At 40.1% G+C, this 14549-nt stretch overlaps 1 protein-coding gene across 1 annotated transcript; it reads right to left on the bottom strand.

The window, feature by feature from the left end:
• Positions 1-243: 243 nt before the first annotated feature.
• On the bottom strand, positions 244-14247 carry Glyatl3 (glycine-N-acyltransferase like 3). The gene is made up of 5 exons (XM_021659028.2): positions 12119-14247; positions 11166-11273; positions 9269-9395; positions 7205-7337; positions 244-1511 (listed from the first exon to the last, which is right to left on the bottom strand). Exons 1-5 carry the CDS (start codon positions 12194-12196, stop codon positions 1097-1099), a joined length of 861 nt encoding a protein of 286 aa, XP_021514703.1. The 5' UTR covers positions 12197-14247; the 3' UTR covers positions 244-1096.
• Between the last annotated feature and the right edge of the window lie 302 nt (positions 14248-14549).

Here is a 14549-nt window from a genome sequence, read left to right as displayed (position 1 = left end):
AAGGTGCTGGGCACAGAGTCTGGCAGCCTGAGTTGGATCTCTGAAACCCACATAGTGGAAACAGAAAACCAACATGTCCTCCGACTTACACACAGAGAGACACAGACACCAAATAACACTAAAAAGAAGAATCACAACAACAAAATAACAACAAAGCATTAATTTAATTTTTTATGAACTAAATTAAAAATTATAGAGCTCTGGAATTCCAGTAGTGATCATACTGAATTTATTGTCCCTAGATCTCAAATTTCTTTGTATAATAAAAGGATTAAAATTTAGTGTAACATAAAAATTCTAGAATTATAAACATTTGCCTACAGAAAATATGTTTTACAATCTGTATACACCCACATGTAAATTTCAGATGTTCATAAAAAGTGGATTATAATCCAGGTGGCTGGAACTGTTCATGGGTCAGGTCTGGTCTTCTGATGAGAGCTGTCCAGGCAAATGAGAGGGAAAAACTGGGAAATGCAATTTCTTAGGCCCTCCGAAGTGCTCACTGAGACAGGGGTTCTGGAGAAGGGGCTGGCACCCGAGCTGCAACCTCTCCTTCCGGTGACTCTGGTAGGCAGGAACCTGTGAGAACACTCCCAGGAAGAACTACAGCTTAATCCCGCAGTCTTTCAGCACCAGCAGCCAGCCATTGAAAGGGAAAACTGGCTGGTCCCCTACGGAGAGCTTAGACAAGTGGATCAGACATCCAGCTGTGAGCGGGCGGATTTTACAGCAGGAGGGGCTGGTGTAATTGCAGGCTATGGAGCGGAAGGGCAATGACCCCAGTTTAAATCATTTATTCTCAAGTCTTTCTAACACTAAGCCAACAACAGGGGTGCTTGAAAACCTTTCCCAACGGAAGATCCGTAAGAGGACACACACCCTCTTTTCTGAGACACGGCTACAGGAAGGCCAGCCCCCAAAGTTCTTGATGGTGGAAATCGGTTCTCAGGGTGATCTTGCTTGCCTGTTTCAGATCTTTTTCAACGACACGGGCTTCTCTTGGTTTAATTTGGACCTCACTGGTAGCTAAATGAGGGTGAATATTCTGGCAAAGTAAGAACATTCTTGGAGGTTTTCCGAGCTAAAGGTGAGTTTATCTAGAGAAAGCGGCAGGGGTGAGAATAAGTCTGTGGAAACGACAGGGCAAGAACTCGGCGTGGACACTCTTCAGGAGGTTTATTGAGGCCGTGTTGTCATCCAGGACGTTTCCCTGGGAGGGGAATCCCCGGCTTTGCAACTTCCTGGCCAGCGTGAGGGCCACCAGTCGGCTGTAACCTTTCCTGCGGTGGTCAGGCAGGGTGTAGCCATGGCACATAGTGGCAAATTGGTCTGTGATACTCCAGGACACTGGGTTTCCCTTCTCATCACGCACACACACGCTGGGAAAGCAGGCGATGAGTTTGGCTATGTAGTGCAGGCACTGCTGGTTGCCCCCACGTGACCAAGTCCGGTTGAGTAGATCAGCATCTGTAACACTCAGGTAGGTCAGTCTCGGGGAAGGCCCAGTTCTAGAAAAAAAAAAAAAAAATGGGAGGAGAAAAAAATAAAGTGTGTGTGTGTGTGTTCTGCCCAGTTCACGAACCCCAAAAGCCCAGGAATAACTAGACTCTGCTGTAAATACATGAGGTTCTTTTTATTGTAAATTACAAGCTGCAGCTTGGGCCCACACCTCCCACCGCTGAAATGGTGAGCCGAATGCCCTGTGCTCAGGTTAGTTGGGTGATTTAAAGATTCTGGTCCCTCCCAGCATGCCCAAGGCAGGGGCGATTCCTGCCTGGCAAGCATTGGTCAAAATGCTGCATTTTGAATTGATTGGCTATAGGAAGGTCCCTAGACCATTAAAGACCTGGTGTCCCTCTCTAGGGGGATGGGCCAGTTTCCTAGCAACTGTATCTCTAGTGGGTGGGGAAAGAATTCAGTAAGGCAGTTCTTCCCCTCAGGACATTCCTGGACTTCTCCACCCACCTAGTTCAGGCCTTAAATAATAGCTGCTAATTTTTGGTCTGTGTGTGTGTAGACGGTAATCTCAGAGTCATGTAACTACCAACAGCTAGCTTTTTCCTACCAACTTAAAATGAGAAATCTTCTGTGGGACTATGTCTGGCATTTTCAAGAATTTAGAACATAAGCATTTCCCAGTTGATAGATAAAACATTGATTCCAAATTTATTTTTATGCCTGCTTGTTTGTGTCAGCTCTGAAGACTGAGGTATGGCCGAGACTACTTCTGCATCTTCATTCTCTGGGAGAAGAGATACAACTTAATTTAGGTTTGCATTGCTTACATACTAATAAGGATAAGAGACCCTTAAGGTACAAGCAGGCCGCTCACCTGAGCAGCTTCCTTAGGAGGCAGATACCTAGCTGCCACCAATCAAGTGATTTCCTTCCTGTGGAATGCTGCCAGATTCTTGAATCATTCTTTGTACAAATAAGCTACAGTTAACATACATGCCTATTGATTATTATTATTGTTAACTTCAGTCAGAATTGCTCTTAAAAGAATTTTGTGAAGTCTTAGGCAGTCCAGACTTTCGAGCTGTAATATTTTGGTACTAAATGCTATTCTAGCACTCAGGATCCTTCTGCCTTTGCAAAATCATGTGTAGACAATGAATGCAAGTTGCCCTGCATATGCATATTCTCTGGAACAATTAGCTTTGATAGGGTTTCCTCTCAGCTGCTCCTATCTAGTTGTTTCAACTTTTCACTGGCCACGTTTTTGCAGGCTAGTAGCCTTTATTGTTCTTACTTTTATAGAAGTGTCTTGTAATTTTATATGTAAAAGCCCTGATGTCCAGATAAAGTTTTAGGAACATTTTAAAAACTGAAACGAGGGGCTGGCCTGAAGAAACAGGTAAGTGGTTAAGTGTGCTGCCTGCTCTTCCAGAGGTCCTAAGTTCATTTTTTAGCAACCACCTGGTGGCTTATAGCCAACTATAATGGGATCTGATGCCCTCTTCTGACATGTGAGCATACATGCAGACAGTGTTCATATACATTCACAAATCAATCTTAGAAAAGGAGAACTGAAATGAATTACAGCCTAGGAGGCTGAGTGTGTCTTGAAATTTTCTTCATGAATTTGTCAATACTTGTTAACACTCAGTAAGTAATGGTAAGTAGCTAACAAAGACTCCTATCGTAGCCCTGCTGTGGTTTTATAAATGTATCTAATTCTGTCTTTTACTTTTCTAAGTGGTTGTCAGCTGTAGCACTGGCCAATCTTCTATCCAGGAGGGAAAGCAGAAAGCTGGTTTAGAATTTTTAACTTTGAATGTATACTTCAAAGAACGGGCAGAGAACCTCAAGCACAAATATTACCACAAACAGAAACATTTCCATGGCAAGCACTTCAGGCAGAGCATGCTACATATTTTTACCGGAAGGTAAAATGTTATGAGTAGAATCCACAACTCGAGTATGGCTTGGGGTTAAAGAACAAAATATCACTACTATACGAGATCACTAGAGTAAGTCCCATGACATTGGCATAGACAAGGATATTTTGAATAAGATACAAAAGTATAAAGGGAAATTGCAAAAATAGGATTACATCAAACTAAAAGCTTCCAGTAGGTCACTAGGCTTGCTATTATACCACTAACACACCACAGTAAAAACTATGTACAGCAAAAGAAATAAAAAAAGAAGGAAAACCCTAAAGAATGGGTGAAAGCAATTATACTTGTGGTCAGTGTCTAATATCCAGAATAGAAAGAATGAAAAAAAAATCAATGGGGATAAAAACTAAATAACACAATTTAGAAATGATCAATAGGCCCACAGAGACATTTTTAAAAATGAGGTATACAAATGGCCAATAGTTATAAGAAAAAATTGCAAATCAAACACACAATGAAACATCATCTCAGTGAAGTTAGAATGGTTCTTATCCAAAAATCAAAAAGCAACAAGGAATCGTGAAGATGGGAAAAGAAAACCTTTATACACCGCTGTGGAGAGTATATTAGTGTACACGGTGGGGAGGTATATTAGTGTAGATACTGAGAAAAACAGTGTGGAAACTCCTCAAAAAATTAAAATGAGAATATGACCAAACAATTCTATTCTTAAGTAGAGACATCTGCCATCCCTGTTGACCGCAACGGCATGCTTCACAATAAGACATCAACACCAAACATCACCACTGAACAAATAAACAACCTTTGCTCTTTGGACGTACATGTTAAAGTAGGATTAAGGATAATCTGTATGATATTCTGTTTCAATATATTGAACAGGTTGTAGCCTTTGTAGGGTAGTCCTCAGAGTGTATGTGAAAGATTGCTCCTGTGCTGAGGCAGAGTTTTTTCCTTTCAATGTTTGTGTGTACTGAAAATTTCCATACTGTGAAAACAGTAAAGAAACTCCTGGTAATTTCCTGTGACTTTCTGTGAGTAGAGTTATTCTGTGCCTACCTGCTCCAACACCTACCATTAGGAACAGAGAAACTGACATGCATGGAGATGGGTACTTTTCAATTAACCTTCTTTAATTCTTTTACAAAAACAAACAAACAAAATCACTTGAAAAAGATACTACAACCTAATTCTTCTAATTTCCTTATTTTGTTTTTACATAATTGTGTGTGTGTGTGAGCATGTGTGTGCATGGCAACATGAGGTGTACTCTTTAATTGCTTTTCACTCTATTTTTTGAGACAGGGTCTCTCACTGAACCTCTAAGCTCACTAATTCAGCTAGACTGGATAGTCAGCAATGATCAGAGAGGCTCCCATTGTACTCAGAGCTACAGCTTTGTGCTGCTACAACCAATTTGTTTTTTCATTTTTTATTTTTATTAATTACAGTTTATTCACTTTGTAGCCCCCTGTAGCTCTCTCCCTCCTCCCCTCCCAATCCCACCTTCCCTTTCCATTCTCCATCCATGTCCCTCCCCAAGTAAACTGATAGGGGAGGACCTCCTTTCCTTCCTTCTGATCCAAGTCTATCAGATCTCATCAGGAGTAGCTGCATTGTCTTCCTCTGTGGCCTGGTAAGGCTGCTCCCCCCTTAGGGGGAGGTGATCAAAGAGCCGGCCACTGAGTTCATGTCAGAGACAGTCCCTGTTCCTATTACTATGGAACCCACTTGGAGACTGAACTGGCATAGGCTACATCTGTGCAGGGGTTCTAGGTTATCTCCATGAATGGTCCTTGGTTGGAGTATCAGTCTCAGAAAAGACCCCTGTGCCCAGATTTTTTGGTTCTTACAACCAACTTTTAAGTAGGTGTTAGGACTTCAAACTCAGGTATATACGTTTATTATCTATACCTACAACTTAGGTTTTATATATATATATTTATATATATATATATTATATATACAAAAAAAATTATTATGTATTATGTATGCCTAAGTTTTAGGTATAGATAGTAAATACATTTTATTTATCATATATAATAAGTAAACAAACAAATTTATATAAATGTATTTGCTTATATATAATATTTATAATATATATATATATTTTTTGTTTCTGTTTTTTGTTGTTGTTTTTTTTTTTTTTTTAAAGATAGGGTTTCTCTGTGTAACTCGCTGGATGTCCCAGAGATTGAACTCTCTTTGCACACCAGGCTGTCCTCAAACTCACAGAAATCTGCCTGTCTCTGCTTCCCTAAGTGTTGGGATTAAAGTGTATAGCCAAACTTTGGGCAGAGTACATGGAATTTTAGGAAAGAAGGGGGATATAGAAAGACCTGGAAAGGACAGGAGCTCCAGAAGGAGACCAGCAGAGCCAAAAAGAAACCTGGACCCTAGAGGCCCTGCAGAGACTGACACCCCAACCAAGGACCATGAATGGAGAGGACCTGAAACCCATGCTCAGATGTAGCCCATAGACTCATTCTCCAAGTGGGTTACTTAGTAAGCAGAGCAGGGGCTGTCTCTGACATGAACTCAGTGGCAGATTCTCTGATCACCTCCCTTTGGGGAGTGCAGCCTTGCCAGGACAGAGGAAGACAAAGCAGCCAGTCTTGATGAGACCTGATAGGTTAGGGTCAGAGGGTAGGGGAGAAGGATCTCCTCTATCAGTGGACTAGGCAAGGGGCATAGGAGGAGAAGAGGGAGGGAGGGATTGAGAGGAGATAAGGGAGGGGGACACAGTTGGGATACAAAGTGAATAAATTGTAATAATTAATTAAAAAAATTAAAATAATACATAATTTTTTTTTACAAAGGTGTGTGTCATCACAGCCCAGCCCAAGTGTAGGTACTTGTTCTCGCATCAAAAGCGCCTGAGTGAGCTGTGTTTCCAGTGCCTAGACCCTAATTTTTGAGAAGAAACTGAGGTCCAGGAAGGAGAAGCTAAATGGAAGATAGAAATGACAGCAGAAGACCTCCAATTAAGGGAGAAGAAGCAAGGTAAACACACACTATCAAGTGGTTTTCAAGGACTGCCTTCTCAAGACAGACTTCTGTGATCAGTTCCCGGCCTCAGAACTTAGTTGTGTGTTTAATGTCAACTCTGCTAAAAATGGTTGCACAGTCCTTTAGTCCCAGCACAGAGGCGGCAGAGGCAGGTGTTATCTGAGTTTAAAGTCAGCCTGGTCTGTAGAGTCAGTTCCAGTACAGCCAAGGCTACACAGAGAAACCCTGTTTCAAAAAACCAAATAAATAGAATAGAGTACAATAGAAGAGAATTGAACAGAACAGATTAGAATATGATTCTACTTTAAAGGCCCAAGGAAAGACAGGGAGAGTGATATATGTTAAACATTTAGTTCCTTATACTTAAAAGCTTAACATAAATCACTAATACATTTCCAGCTTTAAACAACAGAAACTTCAACATCTTTGGACTCAGACCACAGGGATTATTTAGAATCATTTCGTGAAGGAGAACTAAGAAGTAATTTTTCTATATATATCATGTATACTATGAATTGGCAGGTTTCATGAGCTCAGTGACTATAGACAAAGACACTGATTTGATTTTCAGAGGAATTACAATTAGTGGAACACAGGAAAAAGGAAGCATGTACATAAACACAGACACATATATACACAGATATACAAGACACACATACAGACACACACACACACACACACACACACACACACACACACACACACACACAGATCGATGGCCCAATGTGAAAAGCCTAACTATTCTTTAGTGATAGCTAGCATTTCAGCATTGTTGTCTGGACTTGCAAAACGGTAACTCGATCCCCAAATGTAAAACTTGGCTTACATACAGGAAGCTGTGGTCTGGCACAGATGAAACAGGAGAAAATTGGACAGCCTTGAAGGAAGTTAGCTTTATATCCAAATCTAACAGCTTTGAACTGGCAACAGCTTTGGAAATAGCATATATTTCACTTTGAAGCCCTGGATAATGATAGACACAAAAACACAGTCATGGAATTTGAGCAAAATATATTTATTTTTACATTTGTATTCCAAGTATCATCAATACCACCAGTTTACTACACTGTCATGTCTTACAGGCATGCTCTAGCTGACCTACAAATACAAACCACGTTGTCAGCACCAGTCATGTTCTTTTAAGGAAATTTCTACTGGAAATATCTCAAGGGAATTTGGAATTTCCTATTGGAAGTTTTATTTGTTCGTTTCTTAATGCCTAAGATTATTTTAAATTTCTTGAAGAGAACTGTCATTTTTTTTTATTAATAGCTTTAAAATTAAAGATCAACTTTATCAGTGTTTAGATTTATTCAGTATGGGAAGGTGTGATGCTTAGCTTCAACTTGACAGTCTAGAATTACTTGAGAGGAGAGTCTCAGTGAGGACTGTCTACATTGGGGTTGGTCTGTGGGCACTTCTGTGTGGTATAGTCTTAATTAACTGAGACTATACCAGTTCCGTGAGGAGAACGGCCTGCAGTGGGTGGCACCGTTAGGCAGGCATGGGGCCTGGGCTGTTTATCATCCACAGAAATGAGACTAGGGCACAAGGCCACTTTTAAAGTTTCCCTTCCATTTCCACAGTGTCCATTATGGTATTCCAGGTGTAGCTCGGAGTTGGCCAGATTGATCTTAGTCACTCCACCCAGATTCCACTCATTTCTCACAGATACACTGCATTATTTACTTGCCTTTGTTTCATATTTATTTGGTAGTGTTCTGGGACTCCTCTGCCCTGCCCTCCTTATAGTGTTTACAAATAAGGTTTGGTCTCTGTTCTTGCAACATTACTTTTTTTTTTTTCCCCAAGTTCCCCTATTTTCTATCCTTTGCAGTCTGACTCTTAGAATCCTCTGTAACTTGGCTTTCTCTCTTCCAGGCTCATTACTGAAGAATGCCATATCTCTATATGTTTTTCTCTCAGTTGGTAAGTCAGTTCTCAATATGGCCTTGAGACTACACTTGTGTGATAATTGAACCTTAACATCAGTCTGGGAGCCAAGCCACAGTAAAGACTAGGCAGTTTTCAAGTTAATGTTACTAAGCGGGCTTCCTTGTGCATGCCTTTAATGTCAGCACTTGGGAGGCAAGGGCAGGCTGATCTCTGAGTTTGAGACCAGCCTGGTCTACAAAATAAGTTCTAGGACAGCTAGGTCTACCCAGAGAAACCCTGTCTCAAAAAAAACAAAATGACTTAATGCTACTAAAATTACAGGTGGAAAAGCTAGCATCTCTTATTACAAAACTGAGTTATAACTAAGTAATTAAAAAGCTTGTATTTTACTAACAGTGTAGTTTTCATATGTAGAAACATATATATTTTTTGAAATATATGTGATTCCTGTGGCTTAGGCAGGCCTTAAATTGGGATCCTTCTGCCTCTGTCTCAAAGCCCAAAGATTACCAGTGTGTGCACGCATAGCCAACACTCAAAAGGTTGTCTACAAGAGAAAAATAAGTAGTATAATTCAAAGGTGATTTTGCATATTCTAATATAGGAATAGTAACAGTACAAATTTCAATTACATATGGTAGGCATATACAGACTTGTCTCTAAGTGTCTACCTCTATATACTATACACATATGTAAAATATCTTTCAAAAAAGATTTATAAAAAGTGTGTTTGTCCACATGCACCCATGAGCACAGTGACTGCAGAAGCTAGAAAATGGTATCAAATCCCTTGGAGCTGGAGTTAGAGGTAGTTGTGAGCTGCCTAACATTAACATAGGTGCTAGAAACTGAACTCCGATCCTCTAAAAGAGCAGCAAAAGCTCTTAACAGCTGAACTACCTCTCCAGTTCCCATGAAATGCCTTTCTATACCGCTCTGGTGTACATGATAAGAAGGAAAATATGAGTATGTAATGTATGCCTCGAACTTGCCCTTACCTTGTATTTGAAAAACTTGGTCCCAGTTAATAACATCATTTTCTTTCAGTAGCTGTTGGTAAGCTCTGACGTCTTTGTAGAACACAGCATATGCATTAGTGTAATGGTCAAGGTTATCTGTCTCAGCCTAGGGTTGAAGAAGTAGTCATGAATACAATACCCAAGCATATCTTCTAGGAAGTCCATGTCTTAGAATCATTATTTATCATTGACATCTAGTGAATTTTCTATTGCTCAAATTAGTTAGCTGGAAACACAGAAACAAGGATGAGGCAAATAAACTACAGTGAGGAAAATGAAAATTTCGTGATTTTTTTTTTCTTGATTCTTTTTTCCCCCAAACTAAAAAAGTTATTTCAGAGTTCCCAGGATTTAATTTATAAAGATAAAACCTGTAGTGGCCTGCAACTGCAGTATGAGCTGAGAGGTTGTTGAGAGGCTGAGGCAGAAGAATTGCTTGATTCTAAAAGGCTGGTCTGGGGACTATCAAAACACTCTGTCTCAAAACAAAACAACAACAACAAAAGATGAATAAGAGGTTTTGAAAGGGGCTAGAGAAATGGTTCAGTGGTTAAGAGCACTGACAATTCTTTGAGAGGACCCAGGTCCAGTTGTCAGCACCCAAATTGACAATTGTCTGTAACTCCAGTTCCAGAGGATCTGTCACTCCCATAAAACATGTAGGCAAAACACCAATACACATAAAAATAAATAAATCTTAAAAAGATAAAAGAAAAAAAGAAATAGGTGGTGGGAATGCAGCTCAGAAGCAAAGCAGCTGCTTGGCACAGACTCTGCTCTTCCAGTTTGCTTTGTTTCTGTAATGAACAACTCTGACCAATGGGGTCCAGTATTTGGCCTACACTTCCTGGTCACAACCCATTACTGAGGGAAGTCCGGGAGCAACTGAAGAAGATGTGAAAGAATGTTTCTGCCTGGCCAGAAACACGTTTTAGCCTGGTCAGCTAGCTTTCTTATATAGGAAGAGTCTCCCACACCAAAGGCTGGGCTCTCCCATGTCAGTCATCTCAGACATGGCAATAGGCCAGTCGAAACTGCGCAGTGACTCAACTGAGACTACCCCAGATCACTCTAGAAGGCATCAAATTAACAGCTAAAGCTAATCAGGACATCCGGTTTTAACACCTAGCCACACCCCCATCCTCACACCCCCCCTCCAGAGAGGGGTGGGGGAATGGAGAGACAGAGAGAGACAGAAAAGGTAAACCCTAGTGGGTACAATGCAAGACTGACAGCTCTCACAGTCTTCCTAATGTGGAGGGAACCTCATCTCTGGTTACCTGAGGTTCTCTTTGGCCTCAGAAGCAGAATGAGATCATTCTGCTGACTTCCTTAAATTTTCTCAATATATTTCAAATTCCCCACTTCATAGAAAGGTAAGAAATCCCTACTCAGTGAAGGAGCTACTTATGCATATTGATGCTGCATCTTCTAGAGATTATAAGGCCCTAAGGCGACACTTTCAGGCAAGCAGTCTTCCATGCTCCTGAGGCTCCAAAGCAATCAATTACAGACTATTGATATAATGTATACCATGTTAAGATAATGCATGCTAACATAATGGTCATACTATTTCTTTCATCTACCCTGTTCTTTCCAGCTGCCAAATTTACTTTTAACTTTTCTTTTCTTTTTTTTTTAAAGTTCTCATCTTTTTCATACTTATTTATTTATTATTTATACAGTGTTCTTCCTCCATATGTGCCTGTACACCAGAAGAGGGCACCAGATACCACTACAGATGGTTCTGAGCCTCCACCATGTGGTTGCTGGGAATTGAACTCAGGACCATTTAAGAACAGCCAGTGCTCTTAGCTGCTGAGCCATCTCTCCAGCCCTACTTTTAACTTTTCTTATTTCATTTTCAGAAATGTACCTCTCTCTGTCGCCGGGTGATGACAGCTTTGAAGTCTGGCCATGAATCCACTACTACTTCCTTTTGAAAGGGATTCCCACGGTTTATGTTCATCACTGCTCCATAAACCTGAGCCAGGGAACCAGAGGCAAGACAGTCATTCCACTAGCCATTTTAGCATCCCCTTCTTCCTGCTCTCCCCTAAAGTCACAGCCCTGAGAGAAGAGCTATAAATACAGTCACACACACATAGACAAGATGAATTTCTTTAGCGTTGTTACTACAAAGATGCTTATGGAAATTGATAAATACTTGGTTAAATCCTAATACCCTAGAATCCTGAAGAAGCTAAGTGAATGTGTGGTGACTGAGTACCAATTACTACGAGGGTAATATGAGAGAGAAGCTGTTGTGTAACTTTCCTATATTTTCCTTCATTAAGAAAAATGTCTGTTCTAAAATGCAACATGCACACAAGAACTGGTGAAAGTTGCAGTATAGCAGGAATTGTTGAGCTAATATTCATAGCATCATCATCTTCTTCTACTACTACATTCAACAGGAAACAACCTAAATGTCCAGTAGTCAATTCAAAGGCAACTTCAGTGCTCACATTTATTGTAATCTTTGATTTATGGTATTTTTCCCACTGGCACAGAGCAATCACGAGGTCCCCTTGGATTTTAGATTGGAGGCTTGAATGAACAAGAGGTAACAAACCTCAAGAATATTCCTACCTTTAGCACCACCAAATCCATAATCTTCTATTATTTAAAACACTTCACTTCAGAAATAACAGTCTATCATTGCCCAAATTTCCCGAGAGAGTCCTCGAGAGTAACAGGAGGATGACAGGAGCAGATGGGAAACTAATATATGTTCATCAGAAAAGAGCAGGAACAGGCACAAGTCTGACATTATCCTACAGATTAACACAATAGAGAAACTTAGTATGACAATTAGCCTTAAAGTACCTTGAGTGATTCAGGAAAGTGACTCTTCAACATTTTCTCCAGAGTGAGTAATTTGGTGGAGCAGTTTAGCACCAACATTGTCTCCAAAGTTATGTATTTCCGCACCTAACTAGAAACTTGAAGAGAAACATTTAATTTTTGTCTATTCACATTTCTACTTGGGAATATGCTTGTGATGATGCTTTCTTTTGGTATAACACTGACACTTCCTTTGAAGAGGAAGGAAATGGAAGGTAGGAAGGTAAACCAGTGAATATGTGGAAATGGAGATCAATAGACCCAATCCTTTATAGAGGGGGCTATACATCCACTATGATCTTATCGTTTCCAGTAGGGAACTTGTAAGAATTATAAGTTCACATGCCCTTTTTTTTTTTTTTTCAGTTAGTCTCTCTCATATAGCTTATCAGGCACAAGAAAAAAGGGCCCATCTGGTTTGTAGATTTCCTTTAGACCACCTACCATATAAGTTCCCTGTTACAGAAGAGAACTATAGACACCCATGGACCAATGAAGACAGGAGGAAAGAAAAATAACCAGGTTCCACATTGTGAGCCCAAATAAAAACCCAAACTCCTCTAGAGACAATGGCCTCCCTAGCTCTGGGAGGGCCCTCTTCTACTGAAGGAACTGTAATGCTTGACAACAAACTTTACCTTTGGTTGGTCCTGAACTCTTCACTGTCTCTTAATTGAAGGATAAAATGAAACTACCCACTAGCTTATCATTCCCTAAGTGTTGTGAAACATTTTTTTTGAAAACAGGTAAAATCTACACAGAACAGTTAAGTTGAAATTAATAATTCAGGCAAATGGAAAATAAGATTAAAAAAAAAAGGAATAGAACCAAGAGAATGGTTGGTCTATCAACTTAAAATATGATCCTGCAGATATAACTTATTTTATTCTTAGATTCTGATTGTGATGACCACCTGCTTTCTAATTAGGCTTTATTTGTAATCACCAAATCAATACTGGGAATGTTGTGGCATTTATCTGTGGATGTGCAAAGAGCAATGCAAAACTATCTCCTGACACACATTTCCAGTTAATGCTCAACAGAGAACTTTATTGTCCTATTTAACTTCTTAGGTTGTTAACAAGTGTCACCATTTAGTGCTCTTATTTACTTAATTAAAAAATACTTTGGTAAAAAAATACTTTGGTGATTTTTGTTGGCCGTTTTGAGGAAGATGATGCAGCCAGCCTTGATGAGACCTAATAAGCTAGGATCAGATAGAAGGGGAGGAGGTCCTACCCTATCAGGGGACTAGGGAAAGGGCATAAGGGAGAAAAGGGAGGGTGAGTGGGATTGGGAGGAGATGAGAGGGCTGCAGTGGGGATACACAGTGAATGAATTGTAATGAATAAATATGAAAAATAATGGAATAAATAAATTGAAAAATATGAAGATAAGAACCAAGAGTGCTTGGTCCTAAAAGGGACATCTCTATATTACTCTCTTCAAGGCTCAGGGAATATCTAGAAGCAGGGCCAGGAAGAAAGACCCAGAGGATGGGAGATGCGAAACAAAAGATGTTTTCTTGACATGACATGGATGTTGCATACATAGGCCCACTGCAGCTCTGCTTGTTGGCACAAGATTGGGTCTGTCAACATTTCATCATGGATGGGACATGAGAGGCTTCAAATCTCTCTGATAGATTGTTGGTAATTAACAGTTGTTAAGAGAGGATATTCAGTAGTGTAGTTACTGGTAAGTGGCTCTTGCTATAGCGAATAACCTCCCATCCATGATAAAGGGCTAGAAACTCTAATTAATTGTAGTAGCCACACACAAAAAATTACACAAAAGAAGGAGCAGAACTTGTTAAGAAGGGTTCCAGTGGGAAAGGAAGGGGAAGGGGGTGGGGTGGGGAGGAATAGCAGGCAATAGGAGTGAAAAGAAATATATAGCTCATGATGTAAATATATGAAACTGTCAAGCAATTAAAATGTTTGAAAAGTCTCCTAGGCATAGTGCATAAACACCGCTTAGATATTCCTAAGTGCAAAGGGTGTCTGGCCAGAAAAGACATGTTAGGTAAGCATTGTTCAGTCTGTATTACTGACCAGTTCAATGAGAGCCGATGAATAATACATACTGAATAAACAATTTGTTTATTTTAAACAAGAACAAACCAAGCGAGGTTATGCATTACTTGCGAATGAAAACAGTCTTGTAGCAACCTAGCTCAGTTTCAACTAAATTCATGACCCATGTGACTTTACAGACTAACACCCCCCACAATGAGAAATGACAGGCTGAGAGCTCACATTTGACACTAAACTACATGATTAGGTACTGCTCCAATTGTCTATAAAGTTACCCCATGCTCTTTTCCTGTCACTTTCTTGCTTTTGCATGCTTGCCATCTCTGCAACACAGTGCACTTCCCTACAGTCAAAGCGTCCCCAGATCAGCTATCAGT

This window comes from Meriones unguiculatus, chromosome 16, assembly GCF_030254825.1.
Source record: "Meriones unguiculatus strain TT.TT164.6M chromosome 16, Bangor_MerUng_6.1, whole genome shotgun sequence".
Classification (NCBI taxonomy): Eukaryota; Metazoa; Chordata; class Mammalia; order Rodentia; family Muridae; genus Meriones; species Meriones unguiculatus.
This window is presented reverse-complemented; position numbering and strand designations above follow the sequence as displayed.

Coding starts and splice junctions, on each gene's coding strand:
- Glyatl3 (XM_021659028.2), bottom strand. CDS start 12,196: ATGTTGGTGCTAAACTGCTCCACCAAATTACTCACTCTGGAGAAAATG. Junction 7,338..9,268: donor CCAAGTTTTTCAAATACAAG/GTAAGGGCAAGT, acceptor ATCATTATCCAG/GGCTTCAAAGTGAAATATAT. Junction 1,512..7,204: donor GTGCCAGACCACAGCTTCCT/GTATGTAAGCCA, acceptor TTTTTTTTCTAG/AACTGGGCCTTCCCCGAGAC.